Source organism: Neocloeon triangulifer, unplaced genomic scaffold (assembly GCF_031216515.1).
Source record: "Neocloeon triangulifer isolate White Clay Creek 2 clone unplaced genomic scaffold, ASM3121651v1 ptg000012l, whole genome shotgun sequence".
NCBI lineage: Eukaryota > Metazoa > Arthropoda > Insecta > Ephemeroptera > Baetidae > Neocloeon > Neocloeon triangulifer.
Window position 1 is genome coordinate 4539604 of NW_026775554.1, and position 25375 is coordinate 4564978.

The following is a 25375-nucleotide window of genomic DNA, read 5'->3' on the forward strand; positions in this document are numbered from 1 at the left end:
AAATATATTGTTGTGAAACTTTGACGTCGAAGATAAGAAAGGATTTTGGCCGTCACCTGAAACTTTAATGGATTTCACGATGAGCATACGTGATGAGAATTTGATTTTTGATCGCGTATTGACTTCTCTTGATATGTTGTGTATTATATATTGTTACAAATTCTTTTTCTAAGGTCACTCATTATGCAAGAGGACCATTTCGTCGGCGTGATTCTGTCGCGGGCGCACGTCCAAGTGTCCACCCGTAAGGCTACGCACCTCATTGTTTCACATCAATCACAATCTAGCTCAACTGCTGCCCATGCCTATGCCATTGTTTTTCATAATGGTTCGATGCGCGCTTACATACTGCAAATCACCGCCAAGTTTCTACATGATTACTACATCATGGACTATGTGCCCAGAAACTTCTAATAATTCATTCGCAACAAAAATTCCACGCGGCAATTAAATTATTTTTTTATAATACGTCCGAGAACTATTGATAAATTTTAATGTTATGTCGATCAGTCAATTTTCAATCTAGTAAAATTAGTGTAAATTAGATAACCAAAAATTTATATTTATAATTCAGAAATTTTATAATATTTATTTTTATTTTTTGAAGGTGAAAACTAAAAAAATAAAGTTTTATTAAAAAAAAAACGCTTAAAAATTATTGTATAGTTATTATAAAGTTACTCCTCAATTTCACTAATTTTCATCTTTATTTCTCTATTACCAATTTAATTTCTCCGCAGAATTGGTTTTAACGATTTTAAAATTAAAGAGATGTATAAAAATTGTATACAAGCAACATTTTTTCAGCAATTTAAAATAAGCATCAATTTAACGACGCAAGTTTAATTAATTTTCTAATATTTTACTTGTTTAGTTTTTTTACCTTAAGCTAATTCTGCTTTTATTGTTTTTCCCTCTGCATATTTCAAAGGTATTGAAAACCAGACTTTTCAAAAATTTTGGAAAGCATGTACTTTTTGATAAATATATCAAAATCATCTTTATAGATATCAAATTTCTGTGGTCAGACCATTATTCATTTTTATCGTATTACATTCTTGCATCAACAAACCGCAAAGAATAAATAGCAGAGTGCACCTGACTTTGAGATGCATTTTTTTTATTATGATGAACGCATAATTTCAACACGCGTCTGAAAAAATATTTCCTAAAAATATTGAGATTTATCCTCAAGAATCGTAACTTTTGAAACTATTATTGGAATTTTTAATTCTAATTGTTTTTGAAATTTGTTACTAATTGTTACTAATTTAATTTTTAAATTGAAAAGATATTGCAAAATTTCGCAAGTTGCTTTTTACAAAATGTCCCTTTACAAAAATATTAATAAATTATTTTTTTTATTCATTCAAGTCAAAATTTTGAATTTGAGAAACAAAATTGATCTTTCTTCTAATATTTCATTATTCCATTCCATTAAAGAATAATTATCAAAAAAATTTTAGGAAAGAACATCTATTGTCAATTTAAGAACTGATTTTTGCAACGCACCAAATGGTGTTTCCGGAAATGGTTTTCCTTTATTTTAGTAAGTGGGTTTGTATTTTTTTTTTTTTTACATTATTGAAGCATGCACGTTTATTTAGCGGCGTATGATTAAAGTTGAATCAGCGCCAAGCATATTGTGGTCATTTGCTTTTGCGCTCCCAAGGTTGCTAAAATCATCATTACGTTTTTTACAGCCGCCCCGTGTAACAAGAGGCTCTGATCATTATTAGCTCAAGCCGCAGCAGCTTATCATCTATAATAATTTTCGCCTCTGTCGCAATTAAATATAATTTGTAATTAAGCAGGAGGAGCGCGATTCACTTGAATAGCTGTGGCGACTTTGCGTATAAATATAACACACACCAAAGAGTGTGCGGTCAGTGTGTATGTGTAATATGCATACTACTCTCGTTTTTAACCAGTGCAGAGATTTATTTATTACCCTCCTATGCACATATAAGCATGTCACTCCTTGGCGGGCAGAGATACAGAAATAAACCGACTACGCATCTCTGAAGAATTATATTTTATATATATTTTCAGAGCACCACACCCTTTGCGCCTGATCACTTCTTGTTTGGTTACATAATATAACCTGCCCTAGGTACGAACAATGTGAAAAATAAAATAAAAAGTATCTCTGAGTGAGGTAGCTTTCGAAAAAAAAAGAATTGGAAGGCATCGGCCGGATCTGCTAATACACCCGAGCCTTGAACTTGTCCAAAATCGCCGACTCGGCTCAAGGATAACCGCCTGCTGCTTTGGCTGCAGCTCGAGCGAATTATTTCAGGCACAACAAATAATTACAAGGCATTGTTTTTGCCTCCGTTGATAAAATGAAAGATGAACCATAATCGGCCCTCGCTTAATTAGGGTTCGTTTATATAAAAATGGTAATTTCTCATGCAGAGCTCGTTTGGGTTTTTTCTCGCTGTTTGAAATTCGCCAGGTCGCTCCCGTCGGATGGGAATTTTCGCAGGCTGATTTTGTATGCGAATGTCGACGGAATATGATTATGCTATTGGCACTTTATTTATGTTTTATCTGCCATCATCGCAGGCAGGCTCTTCTCGCTGTTGCTTTCGGCGAATCCGTGATCGCGTTGATGCAACTACGCGTTTTCGGACAATGCGGATGCGGTTCGTGCGCGCATGGGAGGCGGTGGCGGCGCGGAGCTGATTGATGACATTGCGAACAATATATATCAGCGCTCGAACGAGATGACGAGCAAAAAACACACGACTGTTTTGAAAGAAACCGCTTATGAGACAAGCACTTAAAATCATACAATTATTTAGGTTCGGTGTATATTATGATTCCATTCTCTTCCTCTTCCTAGGTTTACTTTCAATTAAAAATAAATTAATTCACAAATTATATTTTTATAATAATTTTTTTTTAATAAATTGCATTATTTTTTGTTATAACCACTCCACTTGTAATGAGACATTTTTGTGAGTTAATGCTCACAGAAAGTTTGTTATGTAGAAAACTCAAACTTGCTTATTTTATATTAATATTAAATCAGGTTTCGTTAAAAATGTAATAAAATTTTTTACTATAATTTGTTATTTAGTTATAAAACTTTATAAAAAATTATTTTTTGAACATTTTGATAAGGAAAAACTATTCTAATGTGGGTATGAAAGTGAAAATACGAAAAAATTTTATATTATTATATTATCAAAGTTTTTAATCAACCGGCTTAAAATTCAGAAGAAAATACCTTCAAGCACCTTTTTAGATTTGTGCTTAACATACAGTATTAATATTAAAATTTTTTACTTCCCAAAAACTGTCATACTTTGTTGCAACAATTAACTCAAAATTTACGCTTTTTTAATTTAATTCTAATAGGATGAGTAAGCTTTTAGGTAGAAAAAAGTTGAAGGAGTTGTTTCCAATAATTATTGATTGTGAAATTTTATTAAGTTATAAAAATTATGATTTCAGGTGGAGCGGTGCAAAACGTTTTTCATTATTTTTATAGGTGTGGCTCGTTGCTGCAAAAACCGAAGCTGATCAATTTTGTTTTTGCGCTATAGTGCTTTGCGTTTTATTATTTTTTGGCCAACCAGTTATTTGAGTTAAGTTGTCGTGAGGAAGGAAGCTTTAATGAGCAATTGCTTCTCTTCGCTTCGCACGCCGCGGGCTGAGGATAACATCGCATCTCAAGCGCGTTCTCTTGGGAGACTTCAATGACTGCAATCTTCTCACAAGCGGCCAAATTTTCTCAGCGTGACTATTTTTAACGAAATTGGCCAAACACAATAATAGTGTATCGTTAGAAAAATTTTTACAAAAAAAAAAGACGAAAAACCAAACCCATGGCGGAAAAAACTAACAATTGTTTTTAACCTGAATAAAAAAAAGTTATAGCCACAAGCGGTGTGAACGTCCCAGAGCAAAAAGCGCACCAGAATGAAAGTGAGACGGACAGCCAAGCGTGATTCTGCAAACTTGGGCTTCTTCTTTTTAGATCAGACCAGCCGCTGAATAGCCTTGAACTTGGCTCACGATTTTTGTTTTATATTAACAGCGCGACGGAATAAATAACTCCCTTTTCCATCGCATGCCAATTTGAAAGCTGTTCGCCTCAGGCGAAAAATTAATCACGCGCTTCTTCTCCGAAATATTAATTTCAAAAAAGGTGTAGTTTTGGTTTTTGCACTGATATTAGATTTTTTAATCACACCCCGTCCGCCCAAGCAAATAACACATTGAGAAGGATTGATGGCGTGCAAAGGACCGAGCAAATTCGGTCTCAAGGCCGATACTTTAGTGCATGAGTTGGTTTTATAAAACATGGAAATTTCATTACGGCGCAGCAGTCGTGGGTAAATGAAGGAGAGCCGATGATAAAGTTTGCAGTTTTTATGTATTCAGTTTGTCTCCGTCAGACGTGAGGTAATTAACTGGGATCGGAATCCTTTCAGATGCAAATTATATGGTGTCAAATTTAACGAATGATGTATTGTTATTATTAAGCGTTATTTATAATTGCATAAAAAAAATCAAAGTTTTAAGATAAATTTTAAAAATAATAGGAAATAATTCATTGATAATCATTAACATTTTTTTTAAATTATTCAGTAATTTTTCTCCTATTAACTCCACTAAGGTTAGTTTTTAAAATAACATTTTCAGAAATTACCATAAATGAAATGCCGCTTTTCCCCAGCCCTAAAGCTATCCAATCTTAATTTGCCCCGACATAATAATATTCCCATGTTGGACTATTTGGCACTTATTGATTGTAACACAAAATAAAATTGTAGCTATATTACTTCTTCTATGTAAAATATTACTCTAAATGAACTGTCAAAATAAAATTATTAAAAATAATCACCATTTTATTAAAAAAAAAATAATATTTAGAGTGAAACTAATTGATCGATGTCATGAAACATGGATCAGGAGGAAAAATTTCTGAAGGCATGAGCGTAGGCAACCTGCAGTGAACAACTGCCTTAGGAGAAATCTAACTTTCAGGCGCAAAGTGTGCCTTTTTAGTGGAGCGTAGAAAAGTAATTTTACATCCGTTTTCTTTTTAAATTAGCAATTATTTTTAGTTTACTTTTTGAAGATGAAAAATTTTACCACGCTTTAGACCTTTAAGGTTCAGTCATTGTCAGGATTTTTATTAATAAATGAAATACTGATAGTTTGGATTTTCTCTGTTTAATAGTTAAGATAAAGAAAAGAGGTTTCACTTGTCCGAAGGTCCTCCCTCTGGTCTGCTGAAGACGAGGGTGTAGCCGCACTTGCCACAGTAGTGACGATCTTCCATTGCAGCCATGAAGACTCCAGCACCGCACTGCTCAGCAGGGCACTCACGGCGCAATCTGTGGATCTTTCCGTTCTCATCCACCTGAAACAAAGTTGAAAAATATTATAGATTTGTTTCTTTTTTCAGCTCAACTATTTAAACATTTTATAAAAATAAGCATCAGATTATAGTTGGCATCACTTTTCAGCCCCGAAAGATGGTATTTATGGAAGATCATCATAACAATGCAAATACTTCATGTTAAGAAATAATTTATTTTTACCTTGTAGAATTTCAAAACGGAAAGCTTGACCTTCTTCTTCTTGTGTTTGATCTTCTTAGGAGTGGTGTAGTTCTTCTTCTTGCGCTTCTTTGCACCACCTCTCAACCTAAGGACCAAGTGAAGAGTGGACTCCTTCTGAATGTTGTAGTCGGAGAGGGTGCGGCCATCTTCCAACTGCTTACCAGCAAAGATCAGTCGCTGCTGATCAGGGGGAATGCCTGTCGACAAATTAAAATCAAGAAATAAATATCAAGGCGGTGAAAAAAGTTTCAAATGACTCACCTTCCTTATCCTGGATTTTAGCCTTGACATTTTCGATCTTATCTGCAGGCTCTACTTCTAGGGTGATGGTCTTCCCCGTCAAAGTTTTTACAAAAATCTGCATGGCTGAAGATAAAAACAATTAAAATTATATAAATCGGTTAAAAAAAGTGCACTGCAAATGGAAGGAGCAATGACAATTGAGGATTATAAAATTAAATTCCGGATTTTCTTACAAAAGACCCTAATTATTTATTGGAACTTAAACTAGCAGTACAGCATTGATACATCCATCATTCTCAGGGTGATTGGTGACCTGAGCATATTTTCCCCAAACCACTTTTCCCCCCTGGCTGGTCACAAGACCCAACTCGCTGACGTTGACCTCGATGACTGTGCCCTTGGTGATGACCCCGAGCGACGTGAACATCGGACTGCTCGGATTCCTCTTCACTCCAATGATAGGCAGGCAGAAGGTGGCTTTGAGCTCAGGGTGGGTGACATGGGCCTTCTTGAACCTGAGGGCCATTGGCCTGATGAACCTTTCAAACTTGGGAGGTTTTCGTGTGAAGTTTTCGCCCACAAACGTGACCTTGGTGACCATTCTCTTCCAGCCCTTTCTCTTTGTCTTTCCAGACCTGAGGACCCTGAAGACCTCACTGTCTGACTGGGCCTTGACTTTCGGAATGGGCACGTCCCACTTGCCGGCCTTTTCCTTTCGCTTCTGCTTGATCATGTTGGACAGGACCTTGGCCCTGGTGGTCACCTCACGGTCCAGAAGGTACACAGGCAGCGCCCCTTCGGACACTTTCCCGTCACTCTGCTTCGGAGTCAGTTTCTCCTCATGGGCCTTGATCTTCTTCTTCATCTGGATCTTCTCATTGGCCCTGGCCTTGTTGGCAATCTTGGCCTTCAGACCTCTCAACTTCCTGGCCTCGGCGGCCCGTTTGTGTGGCTCACGGGCCTGCCTCTTTCGCAGACGTTCTTCATAATCAAGCCGCCTGCCGTGCAGCTTTCGATGCCGTTCCATATACTCGTTCTGCGGCATGTTTGCGCCTGCCAATTCAAACAGTTTTTGGTAAAAGCTGATTATAAATTCAAACAATAATCTCACCTTATTTGTCGTCACGGCTGCTGAGAACAGGTGGTGGTCCACCAAGCCTGGATGGGGACAATTAAGGACAAATTGGACGCCTCCCCTCAAATTAAGCACGACCTGCCGAACCAATGCAAAGATTAAATTCTCTGGACTCAAAGGCCATTGCCATTTAATTGAAAAATCTTTAATCTTTCCTCAGTGGCTCGGCAGTCATGCACCCCCCATCACACAACACGACAGTGGCCAAAAGATTTTTTTAATTTTTTTTTTGTAACAATGAAAAAATATCGATAAATTTGATTCGAAGGCATGTAAAATTAAAATATCGACTAAGACGGCATCACGAAATCACCACCATGCTGCACACAAACAGGCCTCGACTTGTGTCAAAAGTCAAAACACACGCCCAAAGTTGAATTTAGGCAGCCCCGTGACTTGTCCAGCGGGTAAATCTACCCAAGTGAACGATAAATTGCGAGTAATTAGGATGAAATAGTGGAAACTGTCGTGAAAATTAGCTTTTAGTCGAACCACATGCTCAAGCCGCTCGCGGTGCGGCAGAGCCACGTGGTACACCAATCAAAAATCAGAGTTTTCTCTTCGGCTCTTCAGAGAAGCCACGGAATTAATAAGAAAATTTGTTCCGTAGATTTTAGATATTAATTTAGTCCATTTGCAGTGCACTTAATTAAGAATTTAACGAGAATTTACCAAATTTACCTGCGCGTACTGTTCACGCTCCCATGGATGACAGAAATGGCCGAAGTCAGACTTCCGGTGGTCAAATGACAATCCATGTTAATCAATATTTTTTGGTTTTATCGGAAAATGTTATAAAATGAAGTAAAAAACTCAAATAAATTATAAAAGTTTTTTAATGTTGGCTTTATTGAATTATTGTTGAAATAAATACCTTAAATTACGAAACCGATTTTTAACTAGAGTATTTCTGTGATCTAAATATAGGTTTGAAATTTGGCGCGAAAAAAGCACACATTGAAATTATCGAAAATATTCCACATTTTGCTTCAATCTTTGAAAAGGGGATATCAAGAAAAGATAATGACATCCGCTTGATCGGAATTAATGCATAATTATTTTAATAAGCAATTAATTTTGTATGTTAATTTCTTTGAAACTTATATTGACGAACACAGATGTCACAGATAATCCTGCCATAAAAAAAGAACAGTGTTCTTTATGATCATTTTATTTTGTTTATGTGACGTGTATTAGATATTTATTTTCTGTCCAAATTAACTAAATGTTTTCTTCAGTCAAATTAATCAATTGTGGAAGAATTCTTTTCATAGTTTGTAAAATTATTCTTATGATAACATTTTGCCTAAAATGTTTAGATTAATTTGATCTCTACATAATAAACTATTGTAATAAAAGGCGGGCATTGAGGGTTACATTATTCAGTAAAAACTCAGTGATTTTTCCTAAATTCTATGAGCTTATTATTACAAGTAATTATGGTTGCTGAATCTTCTTTGCAGATTTTAAAAATAAAACAAAAATGGATAGTGTTCGAACAGGTCCGGAGTTTTCAACTTCAGTTTGAAAAATGTCCTCAACGTGTGTGTGAAATGACACAATAAAACACATAGCAGAAAGTCAAAAAGTGTTGGGTTAACGGCGACCCCTGCCTCTTCCTCTGCCCCTGCCTCGAGTTCCTCTTCCACGACCACGGCCTCTGCTTGCACCTGGAAGAGTTAATTAAATTTTAAAAATGAACATAGTTTAAGATTTTGTGATTTTAACACAATCAAAATAATTTAAAAATACAAACCTCTGGCAGCATCCTTCTTCTTGGCTTTTGCTTTTGGTGTGTCGTCGATTAGCAAAGTTTCAAGCGGAAGCGAGTCTGGCAAAATGTAGTAACGGATGTTGTTGCCGCGGATGCTTAAGGTCTCAAGTTGAACTGGATCTCTATTTTTCATTGTCATTTTTACGGCCTTCAAGTGCGTGTTCATCGCGACGTCAACGCCTGTGATGGTGCCATGGACCTGGGTTCCATTTTTCAGCTCAATTGTCACCGTCTCGTGACTCAACTTCATTAAAAATCTGCAAAAATAGTAGAAATTTGTTTAAAATTAAAATTTTTAGCGTTTTAACAATAATTGATTTGAAAATTAACAAAAAAAAATGTTTTAAAAATCCAAGGTTTTTGCGAAACGATGCGTTTTTATGATAACATAACAAGCACTGGTATATAACAGCAAAAACGTTTTGGAAATATTTGGATCCAATTCCATAAAACAGCGAAAATTATGCAGGATTAAGATTTAAAGGCAATGAGATTAGCACTGAAGATTTTAGTGAAGAAAACATTAAAATGCGCTAGATGGATGGGGAAAAACACGCGCGGCAACGCAAAGCCGGCTCACTGAAATTTTTCAGACAACATTTTTATAACTAATTAACCGTTTATGGGTTAGTTTTGCTGTTAACCCTGTTCATAAAGTTGTAAATTTTAAATTATTTGTGCAAATATAGCTACTGAAAGTCAATTACCTGACTAATTTCATGATTATTCGGTTTGTTGACGCTGATTTCGAGTCACCATTAATTCACAACGCTGAGAACAAGTGACTATCGAAAATGGCCTCGCGAATTTTTAAAAAAGTGGCGCTACTTGCACGTGCCTCTAAGCTACACATATTAATCCAACAAGATTTCTTGTTGCAACTTCTTCTGACCAGTAAAATTAATAAGATATGTACAAATTAATAAAGAAAAAAAAACCCGGAGTGTTCTATTAAATAAAGATGAAGACATTTCATATTTTTGAATTATCTATTTATTTTTTTCTCAATCAATTTAAATAATTCCAGGTGGATCCATCAGTCTTAAGCCAACTCGGCTCAGATTTCATACATTAATACGTTATTATTAACTATATTCGCTATTGCTGATTAGGTTCTTGGGAAATATCACCAATGTATGAATAAAGAAAATACATTTTGTGCCTTTCCTCTAGTATTCTTAGTGCCCATTAGCTCCAACAGGCCTGCCTGTGACCGAATTCACTTTCCTCATTTCAGCAAAAGATATGATTTTTGGCAGTCTTTTCATGCATCTGTGCGAAGTCTTGGGATAAGAATTTTAATTAGTAAATTGAAATTTATTAATTACGTTGACAAAAGTATTACCTTGCTGAATACTTTTTGAGAGCCATTGACGGGAAAGGCTAAGACACTGACAGAACCAGTATTACCTCGATTAGAATCATTGCTCATCCTTGAAATCCTTTGCCCAGCACTAGAGAGTCCTGCTTCTTCAGGTTCAGTCTGTGAAAGTATAATTAAATAATTGAAAATTTTTTCACCATTAACAATTCTAATAGTTACCTTGATTGACAAATCAATCCACTTTGATTCTAAATCATAATCATCATCATTGTCAGTCTCCTCTGGAAAGCATCGTGATGTGGAGGGATGAAGGAAAGTAGGAACGGGCACAGTATTCTGTGATTTTGGCTTGACGGGCGAAATTTTTGTTTTCTTTGCGTTACTCTTAGAGGGCAAGATTTCCTCAAACTGGAAGGGATCATCTTCATCCTCATCATTATTGTCTTCCTTCTCAACCTCCTCTTCCTCGGAGCTTGATTCGATCCTTGCCCTTTTCCGATTGGCTCCAGGGGTGCTCGGAGTTTCTTCATCTTGTTGAGAAAATTCCACCTGACTCTTTTCAACTGTGGGTTTGCACAGGGCAGTGCTCAGGTCAAATTCAAATGGATCATCTTCCTGCTCTCTATCATCTGGATCTGGAGCTTGACGGTTTGTGCTTGGTCTTGCCACATCCATCCTTGCCACTTTAGCCACAGGCGAGGATTGTGTTTTTCCCTGTGCAGGTCTCTTGCTTTGAGATTTGCTAGTTGAGGCAGTTGTTGTTTCTCGAAAAGTAATCAGCGATTCTTCAAAGTCGAATTCATCCTCAACAGTTTCCAGAACAACCATGTTTCCGTGAGCAACTTTGCTTGAAGTTGAGGGCGTATCTTGTGTGTCCGGCACCAAAATGTTTCCTTTCTTGTCATCTACCATGGACTTGCGAGGCCTGATCAGGGTGGATGGTTTGAAATTAGGGTTGCAGAAAGTGTCAGCGTCACACTTCAAAATGGCCATTCCGATCTCTTCTACAGGAACAAACCTTTTCCGATAACCATATTTTTCTAGTAAAAACAAAAATTATTTGATATAAAAGGTATGATTTTAGTTTTAATTACCTTGGAGCTTTACAAGTCTTTTCATATTGATGGATTTTGATTTAGTCGACTCGTCTGAATTGTAGTTTCGAGGGCCACCAATCACAACATACTCGTCACTTTTCATTATTTCCTCTACAGGCAAAGTGCAGCACTGCCATTTGGAAGGCACTCCACCTTGAATTTAATTAAGAATTCTAAATTATTCTAAGTTTCTTAACTAAAATAATCTCTTACCAGCACATTCAACAACCTCCTTATATTTCTGGTAGACCAAGAAATCTGTGAAAATGAACGTCTTGTCTTTGAACAACTTGCAACGTTTTTCGTTGTGTTTCAAAAAGCTTGAGGTGATTTGAGGATCACTTATGGTTGGAACAAAGTCTTCAGTAGCTGGAAAATCAGACTTATCCTTGACAGCCTTCAGCAGCTGGTCCCAATATGAAAGTTTCACGATCGGAACATTTTTGCAAAGGCTGCATAGCAACTGTAATAAATGAATGTTAAATAAATTATTGTTTCCATAGTGGAAATATAAATTTAAAATAAAATTTCGTTATTAATGTTAAGCACCTGAGGGGTCATGGTCACTTCATTTGTGGAGAAATGAGTGTGTGAGATGTCATAGTTACAGACGTCTAAGGTGTAGCCACAAAGTTTCCACACGCTCCCACCAATGGACAATCTATCATCTCCTGTTGTGACCAACACAATTAAGGGTTCATGGTTGAGACTGCAATTGTTTTAAGTGTAATTTAATAATTATCTACTTACATTTAATTAAAAGAAAAATTATATTACCTAAAAATATTCCACTGTAAACCAAACCGAACTTTGTCTCCACAACTCAGTACAACTTCTGTCTTCGTCTTCTCTTTTGTTTCAATTCCATCATTGACATAGACTCCATATTTTGAGTGATCTATTAGTGTGATGGTAGGTGGAATTGTTTCTGTACACTGAAAAAACATTTGTTTTATTTCGGAAAAATAAATTTAAGTTACATACTTCATAAGTCAAGACGGAGTTTTGGACGGCAAAATTAACAGAAATTTTGGAATGGGTCCTGCTGATGGACTTGTCGAATTTTCCATCTTGCTGCAAAGGGAAGTCAGACGACTGTGATCCAACTGTGTATGTAACGCCTGCCAAGAGATGGACTCTTTCTTCTGAAATTTATGAACAAAAATTCAATGAATCTGTTTCCACATGACTACATATTAATTATGTTTGTTTACATACCAGTGCGCTCTCGAGAGAAGAACAACATACTGTCTTCGTGTCTGCCTGGATGTTAAATGTCTTCAGACATTTGCAATTGTAGGTTGCGCGTCTCAATGGAACTAATTAATAGATAAATCCGTCCAAAAACGCTTATTTTAGTGCTGTCTGGCGGCAAAGCAGTACAAAACACATGTCCTTTTTCCTGCCTCTTCCAATTCCTTTCCGCTCTGTTGTGTTGGTCATGGTGTTGCCAGTTCCAAGGATTCTCCGCCTCTGATTGGTTAAAAATATGTAGGGTTCCATTTCAGCCAATCAACGTGAACGAATAAAGGCGTTCAAAGCGCGAATTTTAAAAGTTTGTGTACATTTGTATTTTACTTTTTATAATGGCCGAAATAGAGCACAGCGACGAGGATGGAGCGGAGGAGTTTTATTTTGAGTCGGATTACCTGCCTATCAAAGGCAACAAGGACTACAGAAGACTTTTACGAACCATTCTAACCCTTCAAGTGCAAAGGGAGCAAGCTATTAAGGTAGACTAACGCGAGACACCCTTTTTGCCTGTGTTGAACTACCCTACACAAAGATAATTTTCAGAATAATTTTTTTATAAACGTGTGTATGACTGATATTTGTAGGACATCGATAAACTTCATGAGGCACAAAAGAGAGCCTTGGAAAGTCCTATTGAGTTTGTCAATAAAATCGCCAAAGGAGAAGATGTTGGAATTCCGCCCGAGCTTAAATTGGAGGAGGTTTGTTAATAAGATTAAGAAAATAAATTTGTAAATGTATGATGCTTTCGCTCTTTAAGCTCCCAGAAATTGACTGGAGTCAATACCAAGAGTACATGCCCGAGTCAAACAGGCCATTTACGCGGAAGCTAAAGGAAGAAGTGACACAAAGTCCAAATTTGGATTCAAAGTCTGAGGATGGCAGCGCAATGAGGGTCCGTGGAAAAGTTTTTAACGATGAGAAACCAGAAACCTTCAATCAGCTGTGGACGCCTGCTGAGCAAAAGAGGCTTGAAGAACTTCTTGAGGAATTTCCACCTGAGGATATTGAATCAAGACGGTGGGAAAAAATTGCCAGAGCTTTAGGTTTGCTGCTCCCTGTTCTAAAATATTTAAAACTTGAGTACTCATTCTTCTCTGCAGGAAATCGAACTCCAATGCAAGTTCAAAGTCGTGTCCAAAAGTATTTTAAGAAGCTACATTCAATGGGCTTGCCTGTTCCGGGACGACTTCCCAGGGCAAGATCAAATTTTATGAAAAAGGTGAGCCTAAATTTTCAACCTATTTTAAAAAAAATCTAAATATTTGATATTTTTAATTAGCCTCACAAGCATCAGCGTTTGAACCATTTCTACATGAAGCCATCTACGTTTTTCCCAGAATTAGATCCTCCTGTCCTGATGACCGACGATGATCTTAATTCCATGAACGATAGCTCTCAAGGCTATGCAGACAGTAATTCTGTAAGTTATCTTTTGTTTGTAAACTTGATCTGAGAATACTAAAACAAAACTACATAAATAAAGGCAGACGAGGTGCCAACTTCGTGTTCAACTTCAAATCAGGCAGATTTGCTGGCGATGGTCATCAAAGACAAGGAAGTCGGGTACAAAGGAGAGCATGACGGATTCTCGGTGAGAAATTTTTATTCGTCCCTTTTTTAAGTGAAACTAAAATGTCCTGTATTTTTATGTTTTAGTGTGATGGGTGTAGTGAGAGCCCAATCAAAGGCACCCGGTGGCACTGTGAAGACTGCGCCCAGGAGCACAGGTCGTTTGATCTCTGCACCGACTGCCTGACTGCTCAGTTGATGGGGGAACTAAAGGTGATGGCCACTTCTCTGCACAAGGAGCACCACAAAATTATACCTATCAGAAAAGGACCGCCCATAGCTGCCGCTTCATCCTCTACTTGGGACCCTGACTACCTCACTCCGTCCTCGTCTTACAATTATTTGGATCCAAATTTTATGCCTGATTAAGTGAATAAAGTTTATTTTAAGATACCAATTTTTGTGATTGCTTGTAAAAAAAATTCAATAAACTTCTAACTTCTCTCCTTATTTATCTTACATGTCATGTCATTTATTATTTCCACATTAGTTTCACTTTCTCAACAATGACCTGATTTTTTCGTAATATTAAATTTTTTTGAATAAAATTTATTAGGTTAAATCACATGCATTAAAGAAGAAGAAAAATATGATTTATGTCATTTATTTTTTGGTAGAAACGTGACCACACGTTTCGCGTTAAAGTTTTATACAAATGTATGCAACCGGTGTTATTTTCTAGTGCAGCGGGTTGCATACTCGCCATCCCACAGGCGTTATCTTCTATAATATCACTTTTCTTTAACTTTCCGAAATTTCCAACATTTTTACAGCCTCAAATTTAAATTGATCTAAATTTTAGTGTAATATTTAAAATATGGATTATACAAAAATCCGCAAGATTTCTGTTTGCGAAATGCGAGCGACGACTCAAGTGTGTGCTGGAGATATCGTTATCATTTTTTGATTGGAAATGCGAGTGCTGTCGTCTGGATTCTGCAATGCAAATGAATGACATAATGGCCAAACTGAAATTGTTAGTTTTTTTGTCGCTTCTCGCAGGATGTTACTGTAAGTTTGAATAAATAAAATCATTTTATCTTTATTTTAGAAGTCAAAATTTGTAATTGATTGTAATTTTATTTCTCATAAGGCACTCGGCTTGGACGTTTGGAGCCTGGAAATTCGAAAATCGTTGGAGGCGCGGATGCTGTCGTGGGTGAAATTCCTTGGCAGGTAGCGATCGAGACATACAATGGAATACATTACTGCGGAGGCTCAATCATCACTGAAAGATATGTTATTAGCGCGGCGCATTGTGTTGAGTGAGATTTGAATATTTTTAATAATTTTTACGACACAGCTCTCTATATTCACATAAATATATAATTTTAGTTACCCGCCTACATACTTTAGAGTGGTTGCTGGCACTCTGAAAATCGCTGAGCCTGGATCATTTCATAACGTGACAAAAATCACCCGTCACAAAGACTTCAATAATTTTGATTTGCAAAACGACATTTCAATTTGGGAGGTAAATTTTTCTCATAAGGAATGAGCAATCGAATAAAAAAAAACGCAATTTTTAATTTTCTTAAGATCGACCCGCCATTCGTTTTTAGTGATACTATTTCTCCAATTGCTCTACCACCAAATGACACGCAGACCCCTACTGGCTTGATTCTCACAACCTCAGGTTGGGGCAAAACTTATGTGAGAAAAAGAAAAATGAAAAGTTTTCTCAAAAATTTTACCTGATTTATTTATTTAGAATACAAACGCACCTGAAATTCTGCAAAAGGTTGATATTCCTGTGGTTGACCAAAAATTTTGCACTGACGTTTGGTGGGAAGTGAATGACATCTACCCATACCAGATTTGCGCCGGAGATACTGGAAAGGATTCTTGCAACGTACAAACGAAAAGCAACATATATTTTTTAAATATTCAATTTAACTTGTAGGGTGATTCTGGTGGACCCTTGTACAAGGACGGTGTTTTGTACGGAATCGTTTCTTGGGGATCGTCTGCATGCGGCGAGCCAGATTTGCCGGGCGTTTACACAAGGGTGTCTTACTTCCGTGACTGGATTTACAACCAAATTGGCGTTTAATTCAGCAACTAATTTAGCACACAAGAAAAAAAACTTTGATTTATTTATAAAGACGCTAAATACAAATTATTTGAATAAAATTTGATTGACGGATACATTTAAAAATTGTCTCTCATCTGTGTTCTTTAATAGAAAAAATAAAATATTCTATCATTTTGTTTTTTTCATACTTTTTGCAATTTTAATTTTTATCAAGTGTGAAATAAGAGTCGCTGTCTGTTTCTTCAAAGACTATAGAAGATCTTTTTTCCACATAAATTGAAAAATAAAACCTTCGCAACGCGTTGAGAAATATAATGGTGTTTTACAGATAAGAGCTGATGACAATTTGACGCACAAGGATTTTCCACACAAAGATTACTATCGTTATGATAGTGACTGTGCTAGTCTGAATCTGTCACGGATTAATTTGCTATAATGCATTTTGTCAGAAAGGCCATAAATAAATCTAGCAATTAAAAAAGCGCGCATTCTATACGTCAAGACAATATAAAAAAAGAATTGCGCACATTAAATCAATATGTCTTCATCACGCAACACACCGATCTCTCTTGTGGCACTACTATTTTTCACGAATGTAGCATTAGGTATCAAAATTATTAATAATATTTTAATTGCAGTTAATCTTTGGAAGCTATAAATTGACAGGTGAAAGAATCGCTGACCCGTACTTCAGACAGTTCACCACTGGAAATAAGATCGTAGGCGGCGTAGAGGCGAAGGAAGGCGAAATCCCTTGGCAGGTTTCCATTCAGAGCACCACTTTTGGGGATCACATTTGTGGAGGATCTATTATTGGAGCCAATTACATAATCACTGCTGGCCATTGCTCAGAGTAAACGTTAAAATTTAATATAATGAAAATCGAATTAATTAATGCTTAAACTTTCAACTTTTTTGTTGTTGCAAAAATTCAAATGAATATTATAGGTAAAAATTTCCAGATTTCTACCCGAGGATTATCAAGTTTTGGCTGGCACAATAAACCGTCAAAATCCAGGGACTTTGCATGATGTGATAAAGATTAAGACCCACGGCTCCTATGATCCCTTTACTTTGGAAAACGATATTTCTGTTTGGGAGGTAGTTTACATATTATGAGTCTGATATAAAAATAAAAGACTATATAAAAATTTATCAGATTGATCCTCCGTTTAATTGGAGTGCCAAAGTCCAGCCAATTCGACTTCCCGAGCCCTACGTTGAAGTTCCAGCAAACACTATTTTGACCGTTTCTGGATGGGGATTAACATCCGTAATAATTTGCAACTAATTTGTTAACAAAATATTAAATGAACTAAAAATAATATTCATTCCTATAAGTGGGAGGAAGCAAATATACCTTTGACTCTACAAAAAGTTGATGTGTCAATTGTTGACAAAAACACTTGCAATTTACTGTACCAAGATTTGGGTGGCATCTTTAGATACAACATTTGTGCCGGGCAAGACGGAAAGGATTCTTGTGCAGTAAAAAATTGATTTTTTCAGACCCAATTTTTACAAAAATCTTTTAGGGAGACTCCGGAGGACCAATGTTTGACCAAGGCGTTCTTTTTGGAATCGTCTCATGGGGCCCAAATTTTGGATGTGCCATTCCTGATTACCCTGGAGTCTACACAGAAGTCGCGGGCTACACAAAGTGGATTTCTCAAACTGTCAACTCGACAACATCTTGTAAAGCTTAGAAACACAGAAAATAATATTACTTTTTTTCAATGCTATATTATTAAATTTCATAAAATTTTCTTAAAACACAATTTGCAACTAAAACATTTAATTAATAAAGATTTTTTGCTTGTTTTTTATTGGCAATCCACTTTTTAAGAAAATTAATTTTCGAAACCTAATGAATTTTTAAGTACCATTTTTTATTTATTTTTTCTGATCACAGGCACTTCTAAAATTTCTATTCATTAATTGTGAGATTATTGATTTAAGGCACAAGTGGTTTGGGTTCGGGCACAAAATAACAAATTGAAATTAAACCCTAGGTAGTAGTTAGTGAAAACTAAGCGTTCAGCCGATCAATCAATCAAAGATTGCAAAAAAAGAGCTTGGATAAAGCTTGCTTGTGCTCGAGTAGCAAACAAAGTGCTTATTAACAAAGAGATAACTTCGAGCGTACCTTTGGTACGGGGATTTCAAGAGGCTAAGTTGCTAAGTAAAAAAGTTAAAAAGCGTATTCGTATTTCTGTCGTCCAGATGCCCTTGACTTGCTAGCGCAATAAAAAGTGGTGAAGATCTAATCTCATGACCTATCATTTAATTCAACAGTGACCCGGGGATAACTTACAACTTACAAACCCTTTAATTTTATTGGAGAAAAACGAGACGAAGTTCAATATTTATATACAAAATTTCAAGTAATTTGCATATATCCGCCAGAATAATAAAATGCGGGAAAAGAATATTTAGAAAATTGAGTTTTTCTTATGAGAGACTTATTGAATTTATTTTCAAAATTGTATTTTCTGTAAATTTTTATAAAAAATAGTGAATAAACGTAATGAGCATAATTATCGTTTGCTGTCACAAGCAAACATTCATAATATCAATGATGACTCGACACACTTGGGGATTTTCTTTTCCCTTATCTGCCTCTTGAGACTGACGGAGTGTTGCACAAACAATAGCAGCAACTATCGATCAGTTATAATTGAGAACAAAGAATTAATGTTATCTTAAGTGTGATTGAAATTAACTGATTATTACTTCAAAGCAAAGCAAAATAAAATAATCTATTGAATAAAAACAAGCGATTAATTCAGAAAGATAATACAACCTTCAAAGTTCAAAAAATTATACTTCCACTAATTAAAACGCGTGTTTAGTTTTCGGTTCCAGAAGGAAAAAAAATTCTTAAAATTTATATAGCAACGGATAAGTTTCTTAAATCTCACCTACTATCTTTTGTATATTGATGCAGAAAATGCTGCTTTTTTCCACCGTTTTTACTGCCTTGTTTCTCTTGGAAGCTCATGGTAATATACACAAAAATATTTTAATATTTTAATAAGTTTTCACTTTTTGTGCGCCATTGTCTTTAGTAAATATTGTAATTATTCATAAATAAAAATTTAATCAAAATGCAGGCAGAGTCGTTGATCCCAGACAAAGAGAGAAAGTTTTTGGTGGTGTCGAGGTGCCCGCAGGAGAAATCCCGTGGCAAGTGTCAATACAAATTTACACTGGATTCCACTGGTGCGGTGGATCAATAATCAACGAAAAATGGGTCCTCACAGCAGCACATTGTGCTCAGTGAGTCGGACAACAATTTAAATTTCAAATTTTTTTGCCTTAAAATCTTCTATACGTATCATAGAAACTGGAATATTAACAGTCTTCGAGTAGTCGCCGGAACGATCCAAACTGACCTGCCTGGATCTGTGCACACCGTGAGCAGAATAATCACCCACGAAAACTACAATGAAGAGATGCATTCAAATGATATCGCCCTCTGGGAGGTGAAGAAAATAAATTTAAATAATATGAAGCTAAAAAAATTAAATAAACGAAAGTTTTGTAACAAATTCTAGATAACCGATTCTTTTGTCTGGGACAATCAAACATCCCCAGTAAAACTTCCCATTAAAAACGTTGAGACTCCTGCTGGAACTCTGCTGACTGTTTCTGGATTCACAACGGTATCAGTAAGTTTATCTATAATTTATTTTTTTATTTTTTTTTCACAAAAAATTAAGATTCTCCCTTTAATAGGCAAACCCAGATCCTCTAAGAAAAGTGGAAATTCCTGTTATTTCTAAAGCAGCGTGCAACGAGAGCTACGTCGATTTTGGCGGAATTTCAGCCGACCAGATTTGTGCTGGTGTCCCAGAGCAGGGTCTCAGCTCCTGTCAGGGTGACGGCGGCGGACCCCTTTTCCTGCCAGCAGAAAGCGAAATTCGCGGACTTGTTGCTTGGGGCTACATGTGCGGGTTTCAAGCACAATCCGGAGTTTACACCGAAGTGTCTGCTTACCTCGACTGGATCCTGAGCAACTCTCAAATTTAATTTCACATTAATTAAAAAATAAAAATTTAAAACATTTTCCCTTAATTTTCAGTACAAAATCAAATTAAATTCTCAGATTTAAAAAAAATTTTAATTTCTGTGTGAAATTTCTTTGATTAAACGTGTTATGAAAATTTGTTAATAAAAACAGTGAAATAAAAGAAGATATTTCTATCAGAAAACTGTTTTGATATCGATTCCAGTTTTCAGGTTAATAGATCAAAACAATTAAGTAGTGCAAATAGATTACTCATATTATATTATTTCAAATAGATACATAAGATACATTTGAAAAAATAGAGATAAGTTCCTTTAAGTTATAGTATAAAATGGGCGCGTACTCTCATTACGGATCGCCAATAACCAAGATGCACACCCCAGCTTTACTTACCCTCGTGAGCGTTACGGCTGCTTTTGGTAAAATATAATTTTTAAATATATATACATTTTGTGATAATATTTGGATGAAAAAATGTGAATTAAAATGTGTTTTTTTTTTTTTTTAATAATAGGCAGAGTTTCTTTGCGGGGTCCACAAGTTTTTAGTAGTGGATCTCGTATTGTGGGCGGAAGTGAAGCCCAAATCGGAGAAATTCCCTGGCAAGTCTCTCTGCAATTTGATTTTGGATTCCACTTTTGCGGAGGATCAATCATAAGTGACAAATGGGTTCTCACAGCGGCCCACTGTTCTGTGTAAGAGCCTAATATAATGCGTTTCAAATAAATATATTTTTCTGATTTTTTTATTTTTTATTTTGAATTAAATTTTAGGGGACAAACACCTGAACAGGTCCGTATTGTTGCTGGCACGTTGCAAACTTCCAATCCAGGATCCATTCATGCCGTGAGCAAAATTATTTCTCACCAGGATTACACCGGATCTGATTTTGGAAACGACATAGCGCTTTGGGAGGTAAAATTGTACTTTAAAAATAAAAATAATTATGTCTACTTTTGGGTGGATGCCAGATTTCCGACACCTTTACCTGGGATAAGCAAACTGCGATTGTTAATCTCCCACCTGCAGGAGTCGAAACTCCAACTGGCTCAATCATGATGGTTTCAGGCTGGGGCACAACCACCGTATTATATATTTTTTTTGCTTATTTTCTGTCTTTAATAAATTGCATTACTGCCTAGTTCGGAGGTTCAACTCCAAGCACTTTGCTCAAGGTGGAAATTCCCATCGTGTCTACGGAGGATTGCAACGTGAGTTACGTTGGTTTCGGCGGAATTCCCCAAAACCAAATTTGCGCTGGCCTTAGCGACGGCGGCAAAGATTCGTGCCAAGGTGACTCCGGCGGCCCCCTGGTTTTTGGAAACGAAATTCGCGGCGTCGTCTCGTGGGGCAACGGGTGCGCTTGGGCTGGATTTCCAGGGGTTTACACAGAAGTTTCAGCGTTTAGGGATTGGATTGCCGCGACTGCTGGTGTTTAAAGTCTTTTTCCAAAAAAATTTAAAATTCCCAAGTTTTATCAATGAATAAATAAAATATATAATCTGTTTGATACCAAGTTATTTTGTTTCAGTGTAAATCATTTCATTCCTATTCACCTTTCAAATACGTTTTCTGACTAATTAATTTGTAAAACTATAGAAACCTCTGCTGCTAAATAGTGGAAAATTTTTATACTGGACTCTTCTATTTTTGCAAATCTATTCATCTCATTGTTGCCAGAGGGAAATACGCTAATTTAATCTAATTTGGAAACATGAAGAATTCCCCTTTTTTTTTTAAATATTGGCGTTCATATCTATACGTTATATCAGGATCAAAACTTTTGCGTCTGTCAATCTCAATATTTAATAAGAAAATATAAAAAGTTTAATTATTTATGTTCATTAAAATTCAACTACAAAATAGCAAAATATTAAGTATAATTAGCCCTATAAAACACTGAAAATTATTTTAGCATTTGTATTTAATTTGTTAAAAAATATTCCTCACAAAAATATATTATTTTATTGGCCACCATATCGTTAAGTGATGAAAAGTCTGTATAATGTATAAGCTTCGTAAAATTTAATGTAAAATATATTAGAAAAAAGCGAGAACTTTAAATAATTGAATCACAATTGACTGCAGAAAATTGGTTTTCTTTGTTAAATAAATCGATTTAGAATTCATTTGCACTTGTTGGTATTGTGCAATAATATTTAATTTATTTTAGTAACTTTTCTTGGACGTTACAGATTACATGAATTGATTGAACAAAGTGCTACACATAATAACAATCAACTTAAGAAATCGAAGCTCGCGTCAACCGCGGCACTAAAGTGTGGACCTTAAGATCTGTAGAAATCTTGATAAGCCAGTACATGAAATCTGTACCCCAAACCATGACATATTGCCAAATTTTTAACTGATAAGAGCTACTGAAATTTGTATAAAAAGCCAACTCCACAAACGGCAAAGCACATTTCAACCATGTACTCCAAGGTGGTGATCGTCCTGGCTTGCGCCGCTCTGGCTCTTGGTAAGTACCAGTCATATTAAGATGCATTTTCATAAATTAAAAAATTTGAAAAAAAAAATTGAAAATATTGAATATGGACAATCATTGTTCTGTTCAGGCGGAGTCCACAAACTGACTGGTCCCCAGCTCTTCAAGGCTGGCGACAAGATCGTCGGTGGATCTCCTGCCGCCGCGGGAGAAATCCCCTGGCAGGTGTCTCTGCAGTACACTTCCGGATTCCACTTCTGCGGTGGTTCCATCATCAGCGAAACCTACATCTTGACCGCTGCCCACTGCTCGACGTAAGACAATGAGCGCCTACGTGTAATTGAAATTTCCTAACTTTCCCGTCTCCAGTGGCCAGACCCCCAACGGAGTCCGTGTCATTACCGGCACCCTCAGGACCGCCCAGCCCGGAGCTACCTACAACGTCGCCACTATCAACATCAACCCCGACTACAGCAGCAGCACCTTCACCGGTGATATTGCTTTGTGGGAGGTAAGCTGAGATTTTCAAACTTCTATGAACTGCTTAGGAAAGTTAACCTTGCATTGATTTTTCAGATCAGGGGTCAGATCGCTTTTGACGCTAACACCGCCGCTGTCCCTCTGGCTCAAGGCAAAGCTGCTGATGGAACCCCCACCCTTGTCTCTGGCTGGGGCACCACCTCCGTAAGTCAAAACTCTATCCGCTCTTTTATGAATGTCAGACTCAACAAATCTTTGTGTTTCAGGCTGGTGGATCTGCTTCCCCTGTCCTCTTGAGGGTTGTTGTCCCCATCTACAACCATGCCCAGTGCGAATCTGACTACGCTGGTTTCGGAGGAGTTCCCCAGGATCAGATCTGCGCTGGAGTGCCCGAGGGTGGTGTTGACTCTTGCCAGGGAGACTCTGGCGGCCCCCTGTACTTCGACGGTGTCATCCACGGTATTGTCTCTTGGGGCAATGGCTGCGCCTACGCCGGCTACCCCGGAGTCTACACTGAGGTCTTCTCCTGGCTGGGCTGGATCAACCAGGTCTCTGGAGTCTAAACCCAAATTGTGATCATTTCGAAATAAAAGAAAGCAATATCACATGAAAAACTTTGTTTCATATTTAACACCAACTTAAAAATCGCTTTAGAAATTATGAATATAACTCAACATGCAATAATTTAATTAAACAGGGAAAAAATTTTGACGAGTAATTATGCATTAGTCTGTTTGATTTAATCCTTTTTAATTTATTAACATAGAGAAAATTTTATAAAAAACGTGAAACACTATTGAGTACCAAATTTTAGAAGAAAAATTTCAAATAAATTGAATTAACCAACCAATCATATGAATATAAATCATATAGTAACTAGTATTTTTTTTACCCAGTTTTGTTAAATTACTTTATGATATATACCAAATAAGTTATTTACCGCGAAATTAAAAATTTCTTGTTAACAAAAGTATTGCATGCTTTGATTTGACAGATAAATACAACCGTGTTGAATGATATGTTGGTCTTTGTGTTTTAGTGCATATTAGTATTCAATCTAGAACCTTCAAGTTTTATCTAAGACGGCTTTTCGAAGGTCACGCACCATTGATAATCAACTCTTTTTTTCAGCGATCAACATCTATTTGATTTTTAATTAAAATTATAAACTAATTCGGACCGGCATTCAAAATGGCACGCTGCACTCTACTGCTTATTTTCTTCTTTGCTGCCCAACAATTTCTTGGTGATTTTTTAATTTCTATATAGTTAATCACGGAAAAAAATTATTTAAACTTTTCTATTTTCAGTGCACGCTTTGACACCAGTTACTGAAGGTATAGTGAGAATTGTTGGAGGCACCACAGCATCGGAAGGAGAAATTCCGTGGCAAGTTGCAATTTTTCTCTTTGGCTCGATAAATTGCGGAGCTTCTATCATAAGCGAAAATTTTATTGTCACCGCTGCACATTGCTCAGAGTATGTATCTTGAATTTTGTATTTGATTGCATTGCTATTCATGAGGTTAATATTATTCCAAAGCTACCCAGCTAAGGTTTACACAGTCATTTCTGGTACCGTGAACATCTATGAAGGTGGAAGACAACACAACGTGTCAAACATTTATGTGCACGAGGGATGGAACCCCATCACATTCGAAAATGACATTGCCGTCTGGCAAGTAGACCCACCATTTGAATGGAATGGCCAGACCGCGCCAATTGGCCTTTTGGACCAAGGAGTCGACACTCCAGCCAGAACTTTGGCCACGGTTTCGGGCTGGGGCACCACATCGGTAACAAAAATATCAATTAAGTATTTTATTATTTTTAAAGCGTTCATTTATTCTAGCTTGGTGGTAATTATTCAGACCTTCTCCTGAAAGTGGAAGTGCCTATTGTTCCCCAGATCGACTGTGATGCAGTGTACGTCAATTTTGGGGGAATTTTTCCAAGTCAGATTTGTGCTGGATTTCCGATGGGAGGTGCCGACGCTTGTCAAGGGGACTCTGGAAGCCCACTTTTTTTTAATGGGACATTGCATGGAATTTCATCGTGGGGCGACGGATGCGCTGCGCCTGGAATCCCCGGAATTTACACAAAAGCTTCAGCGTACAGGGACTGGATCAATCAAATAACTGGAGTATAAATAAGCCGATGAAAAAGAAAATCATGTAAAGTTTTCTTTCTGATTGCTGATTTAAATTTTGTGCACGGAACAAAATAAAATTTTAATATTATATAATTTCAATTCAGGAAATTTTTAGGCCGTTTTGCATCTCTCTGTCATCTTTATATGCTAATTAAAATACATTTATTTTTTAATAAAAAATATGAATTAATTTTTCTTACTATTGTCTCCCTTAATTTGTTGCTATGCAAATTAGGTTTATTTTGTAAATTG

The 25375-nt window shown here is 36.5% G+C and overlaps 10 protein-coding genes across 14 annotated transcripts; 6 read left to right on the forward strand and 4 right to left on the reverse strand.

Moving 5' to 3' along the window:
- Window positions 1–5174: 5174 nt before the first annotated feature.
- LOC132197659 (ubiquitin-ribosomal protein eS31 fusion protein) lies at window positions 5175–7700 on the reverse strand. 2 transcript variants are annotated; one of them, XM_059621069.1, is made up of 4 exons: window positions 7642–7700; window positions 5844–5948; window positions 5562–5779; window positions 5175–5380 (listed from the first exon to the last, which is right to left on the reverse strand). In XM_059621069.1, the coding sequence occupies exons 2-4, from the start codon at window positions 5944–5946 to the stop codon at window positions 5219–5221; spliced, it is 483 nt and encodes a 160-aa protein (XP_059477052.1). In that variant the 5' UTR covers window positions 5947–5948; window positions 7642–7700; the 3' UTR covers window positions 5175–5218. The 2 variants fall into 2 exon arrangements, with proteins under 2 accessions (XP_059477052.1, XP_059477053.1); XM_059621070.1 differs by having other exon boundaries at window positions 7633–7658.
- Window positions 6038–7697, reverse strand: LOC132197658 (ribosome biogenesis protein NSA2 homolog). Of its 2 annotated transcripts, none has more exons than XM_059621068.1 (3): window positions 7633–7659; window positions 6937–7038; window positions 6038–6878 (listed from the first exon to the last, which is right to left on the reverse strand). In XM_059621068.1, the coding sequence occupies exon 3, from the start codon at window positions 6868–6870 to the stop codon at window positions 6085–6087; it is 786 nt and encodes a 261-aa protein (XP_059477051.1). In that variant the 5' UTR covers window positions 6871–6878; window positions 6937–7038; window positions 7633–7659; the 3' UTR covers window positions 6038–6084. The 2 variants fall into 2 exon arrangements, with proteins under 2 accessions (XP_059477051.1, XP_059477050.1); XM_059621067.1 differs by having other exon boundaries at window positions 6039–6878; window positions 7642–7697.
- Window positions 7701–8360: 660 nt separating the features above from the next.
- LOC132197594 (probable small nuclear ribonucleoprotein Sm D1) lies at window positions 8361–9533 on the reverse strand. The gene is made up of 3 exons (XM_059620961.1): window positions 9442–9533; window positions 8717–8991; window positions 8361–8630 (listed from the first exon to the last, which is right to left on the reverse strand). Exons 1-3 carry the CDS (start codon window positions 9453–9455, stop codon window positions 8557–8559), a joined length of 363 nt encoding a protein of 120 aa, XP_059476944.1. The 5' UTR covers window positions 9456–9533; the 3' UTR covers window positions 8361–8556.
- A 182-nt stretch (window positions 9534–9715) lies between these two features.
- LOC132197586 (nibrin) lies at window positions 9716–12586 on the reverse strand. Its single transcript, XM_059620951.1, has 9 exons — window positions 12374–12586; window positions 12140–12300; window positions 11933–12090; window positions 11705–11864; window positions 11369–11618; window positions 11153–11308; window positions 10278–11098; window positions 10080–10217; window positions 9716–10017 (listed from the first exon to the last, which is right to left on the reverse strand). The coding sequence occupies exons 1-9, from the start codon at window positions 12399–12401 to the stop codon at window positions 9913–9915; spliced, it is 1977 nt and encodes a 658-aa protein (XP_059476934.1). The 5' UTR covers window positions 12402–12586; the 3' UTR covers window positions 9716–9912.
- Window positions 12587–12726: 140 nt separating this feature from the next.
- Window positions 12727–14429, forward strand: LOC132197589 (ZZ-type zinc finger-containing protein 3). Its single transcript, XM_059620953.1, has 7 exons — window positions 12727–12888; window positions 12994–13110; window positions 13170–13455; window positions 13513–13631; window positions 13692–13832; window positions 13896–14003; window positions 14069–14429. Exons 1-7 carry the CDS (start codon window positions 12742–12744, stop codon window positions 14348–14350), a joined length of 1200 nt encoding a protein of 399 aa, XP_059476936.1. The 5' UTR covers window positions 12727–12741; the 3' UTR covers window positions 14351–14429.
- Window positions 14430–14853: 424 nt separating this feature from the next.
- On the forward strand, window positions 14854–16203 carry LOC132197590 (trypsin-1-like). Its single transcript, XM_059620954.1, has 6 exons — window positions 14854–14992; window positions 15075–15246; window positions 15317–15455; window positions 15521–15634; window positions 15693–15833; window positions 15885–16203. The coding sequence occupies exons 1-6, from the start codon at window positions 14923–14925 to the stop codon at window positions 16032–16034; spliced, it is 786 nt and encodes a 261-aa protein (XP_059476937.1). The 5' UTR covers window positions 14854–14922; the 3' UTR covers window positions 16035–16203.
- Window positions 16204–16386: 183 nt separating this feature from the next.
- On the forward strand, window positions 16387–21509 carry LOC132198377 (transmembrane protease serine 9-like). Its single transcript, XM_059622383.1, has 16 exons — window positions 16387–16621; window positions 16683–16869; window positions 16979–17117; window positions 17176–17289; window positions 17358–17504; window positions 17552–17716; window positions 18964–19018; window positions 19130–19295; window positions 19360–19501; window positions 19574–19687; window positions 19755–20003; window positions 20372–20465; window positions 20561–20741; window positions 20820–20961; window positions 21018–21131; window positions 21189–21509. The coding sequence occupies exons 1-16, from the start codon at window positions 16555–16557 to the stop codon at window positions 21483–21485; spliced, it is 2373 nt and encodes a 790-aa protein (XP_059478366.1). The 5' UTR covers window positions 16387–16554; the 3' UTR covers window positions 21486–21509.
- On the forward strand, window positions 18790–20230 carry LOC132197592 (trypsin-1-like). Of its 2 annotated transcripts, none has more exons than XM_059620958.1 (5): window positions 18790–19018; window positions 19130–19295; window positions 19378–19501; window positions 19574–19687; window positions 19755–20230. In XM_059620958.1, exons 1-5 carry the CDS (start codon window positions 18958–18960, stop codon window positions 20046–20048), a joined length of 759 nt encoding a protein of 252 aa, XP_059476941.1. In that variant the 5' UTR covers window positions 18790–18957; the 3' UTR covers window positions 20049–20230. The 2 variants fall into 2 exon arrangements, with proteins under 2 accessions (XP_059476941.1, XP_059476940.1); XM_059620957.1 differs by having other exon boundaries at window positions 18792–19018; window positions 19360–19501; window positions 19755–20224.
- An 865-nt stretch (window positions 21510–22374) lies between the features above and the next one.
- Window positions 22375–23586, forward strand: LOC132197591 (trypsin-1-like). The gene is made up of 5 exons (XM_059620955.1): window positions 22375–22525; window positions 22623–22806; window positions 22862–23003; window positions 23069–23176; window positions 23239–23586. Exons 1-5 carry the CDS (start codon window positions 22477–22479, stop codon window positions 23533–23535), a joined length of 780 nt encoding a protein of 259 aa, XP_059476938.1. The 5' UTR covers window positions 22375–22476; the 3' UTR covers window positions 23536–23586.
- Window positions 23587–23825: 239 nt separating this feature from the next.
- LOC132197593 (trypsin-1-like) lies at window positions 23826–25308 on the forward strand. Of its 2 annotated transcripts, none has more exons than XM_059620960.1 (5): window positions 23826–23844; window positions 24104–24218; window positions 24283–24451; window positions 24515–24767; window positions 24824–25308. In XM_059620960.1, the coding sequence occupies exons 2-5, from the start codon at window positions 24164–24166 to the stop codon at window positions 25118–25120; spliced, it is 774 nt and encodes a 257-aa protein (XP_059476943.1). In that variant the 5' UTR covers window positions 23826–23844; window positions 24104–24163; the 3' UTR covers window positions 25121–25308. The 2 variants fall into 2 exon arrangements, with proteins under 2 accessions (XP_059476943.1, XP_059476942.1); XM_059620959.1 differs by lacking the exon at window positions 23826–23844 and adding an exon at window positions 23892–23992.
- The last annotated feature ends 67 nt before the right edge of the window (window positions 25309–25375 follow it).

Coding starts and splice junctions, on each gene's coding strand:
- LOC132197659 (XM_059621069.1), bottom strand. CDS start 5,946: ATGCAGATTTTTGTAAAAACTTTGACGGGGAAGACCATCACCCTAGAA. Junction 5,780..5,843: donor TAAAATCCAGGATAAGGAAG/GTGAGTCATTTG, acceptor ATTTGTCGACAG/GCATTCCCCCTGATCAGCAG. Junction 5,381..5,561: donor CCGTTTTGAAATTCTACAAG/GTAAAAATAAAT, acceptor ACTTTGTTTCAG/GTGGATGAGAACGGAAAGAT.
- LOC132197658 (XM_059621068.1), bottom strand. CDS start 6,870: ATGCCGCAGAACGAGTATATGGAACGGCATCGAAAGCTGCACGGCAGG.
- LOC132197594 (XM_059620961.1), bottom strand. Junction 8,631..8,716: donor GAAGAAGGATGCTGCCAGAG/GTTTGTATTTTT, acceptor TAACTCTTCCAG/GTGCAAGCAGAGGCCGTGGT.
- LOC132197586 (XM_059620951.1), bottom strand. CDS start 12,401: ATGTTGTTCTTCTCTCGAGAGCGCACTG. Junction 11,619..11,704: donor AAGTGACCATGACCCCTCAG/GTGCTTAACATT, acceptor CATTTATTACAG/TTGCTATGCAGCCTTTGCAA. Junction 10,218..10,277: donor GGATTGATTTGTCAATCAAG/GTAACTATTAGA, acceptor ATACTTTCACAG/ACTGAACCTGAAGAAGCAGG.
- LOC132197589 (XM_059620953.1), top strand. CDS start 12,742: ATGGCCGAAATAGAGCACAGCGACGAGGATGGAGCGGAGGAGTTTTAT. Junction 13,456..13,512: donor AAAAATTGCCAGAGCTTTAG/GTTTGCTGCTCC, acceptor TCTTCTCTGCAG/GAAATCGAACTCCAATGCAA. Junction 13,833..13,895: donor GCTATGCAGACAGTAATTCT/GTAAGTTATCTT, acceptor ACATAAATAAAG/GCAGACGAGGTGCCAACTTC.
- LOC132197590 (XM_059620954.1), top strand. CDS start 14,923: ATGCAAATGAATGACATAATGGCCAAACTGAAATTGTTAGTTTTTTTG. Junction 14,993..15,074: donor GCTTCTCGCAGGATGTTACT/GTAAGTTTGAAT, acceptor ATTTCTCATAAG/GCACTCGGCTTGGACGTTTG. Junction 15,456..15,520: donor ACGACATTTCAATTTGGGAG/GTAAATTTTTCT, acceptor AATTTTCTTAAG/ATCGACCCGCCATTCGTTTT.
- LOC132198377 (XM_059622383.1), top strand. CDS start 16,555: ATGTCTTCATCACGCAACACACCGATCTCTCTTGTGGCACTACTATTT. Junction 17,290..17,357: donor CTGGATGGGGATTAACATCC/GTAATAATTTGC, acceptor CATTCCTATAAG/TGGGAGGAAGCAAATATACC. Junction 20,962..21,017: donor ACGACATAGCGCTTTGGGAG/GTAAAATTGTAC, acceptor GGTGGATGCCAG/ATTTCCGACACCTTTACCTG.
- LOC132197592 (XM_059620957.1), top strand. CDS start 18,958: ATGCAGAAAATGCTGCTTTTTTCCACCGTTTTTACTGCCTTGTTTCTC. Junction 19,019..19,129: donor GTTTCTCTTGGAAGCTCATG/GTAATATACACA, acceptor ATCAAAATGCAG/GCAGAGTCGTTGATCCCAGA. Junction 19,296..19,359: donor ACAGCAGCACATTGTGCTCA/GTGAGTCGGACA, acceptor TACGTATCATAG/AAACTGGAATATTAACAGTC.
- LOC132197591 (XM_059620955.1), top strand. CDS start 22,477: ATGTACTCCAAGGTGGTGATCGTCCTGGCTTGCGCCGCTCTGGCTCTT. Junction 22,526..22,622: donor TTGCGCCGCTCTGGCTCTTG/GTAAGTACCAGT, acceptor TGTTCTGTTCAG/GCGGAGTCCACAAACTGACT. Junction 22,807..22,861: donor ACCGCTGCCCACTGCTCGAC/GTAAGACAATGA, acceptor TCCCGTCTCCAG/TGGCCAGACCCCCAACGGAG.
- LOC132197593 (XM_059620960.1), top strand. CDS start 24,164: ATGGCACGCTGCACTCTACTGCTTATTTTCTTCTTTGCTGCCCAACAA. Junction 24,219..24,282: donor TGCTGCCCAACAATTTCTTG/GTGATTTTTTAA, acceptor TTCTATTTTCAG/TGCACGCTTTGACACCAGTT. Junction 24,768..24,823: donor CGGGCTGGGGCACCACATCG/GTAACAAAAATA, acceptor CATTTATTCTAG/CTTGGTGGTAATTATTCAGA.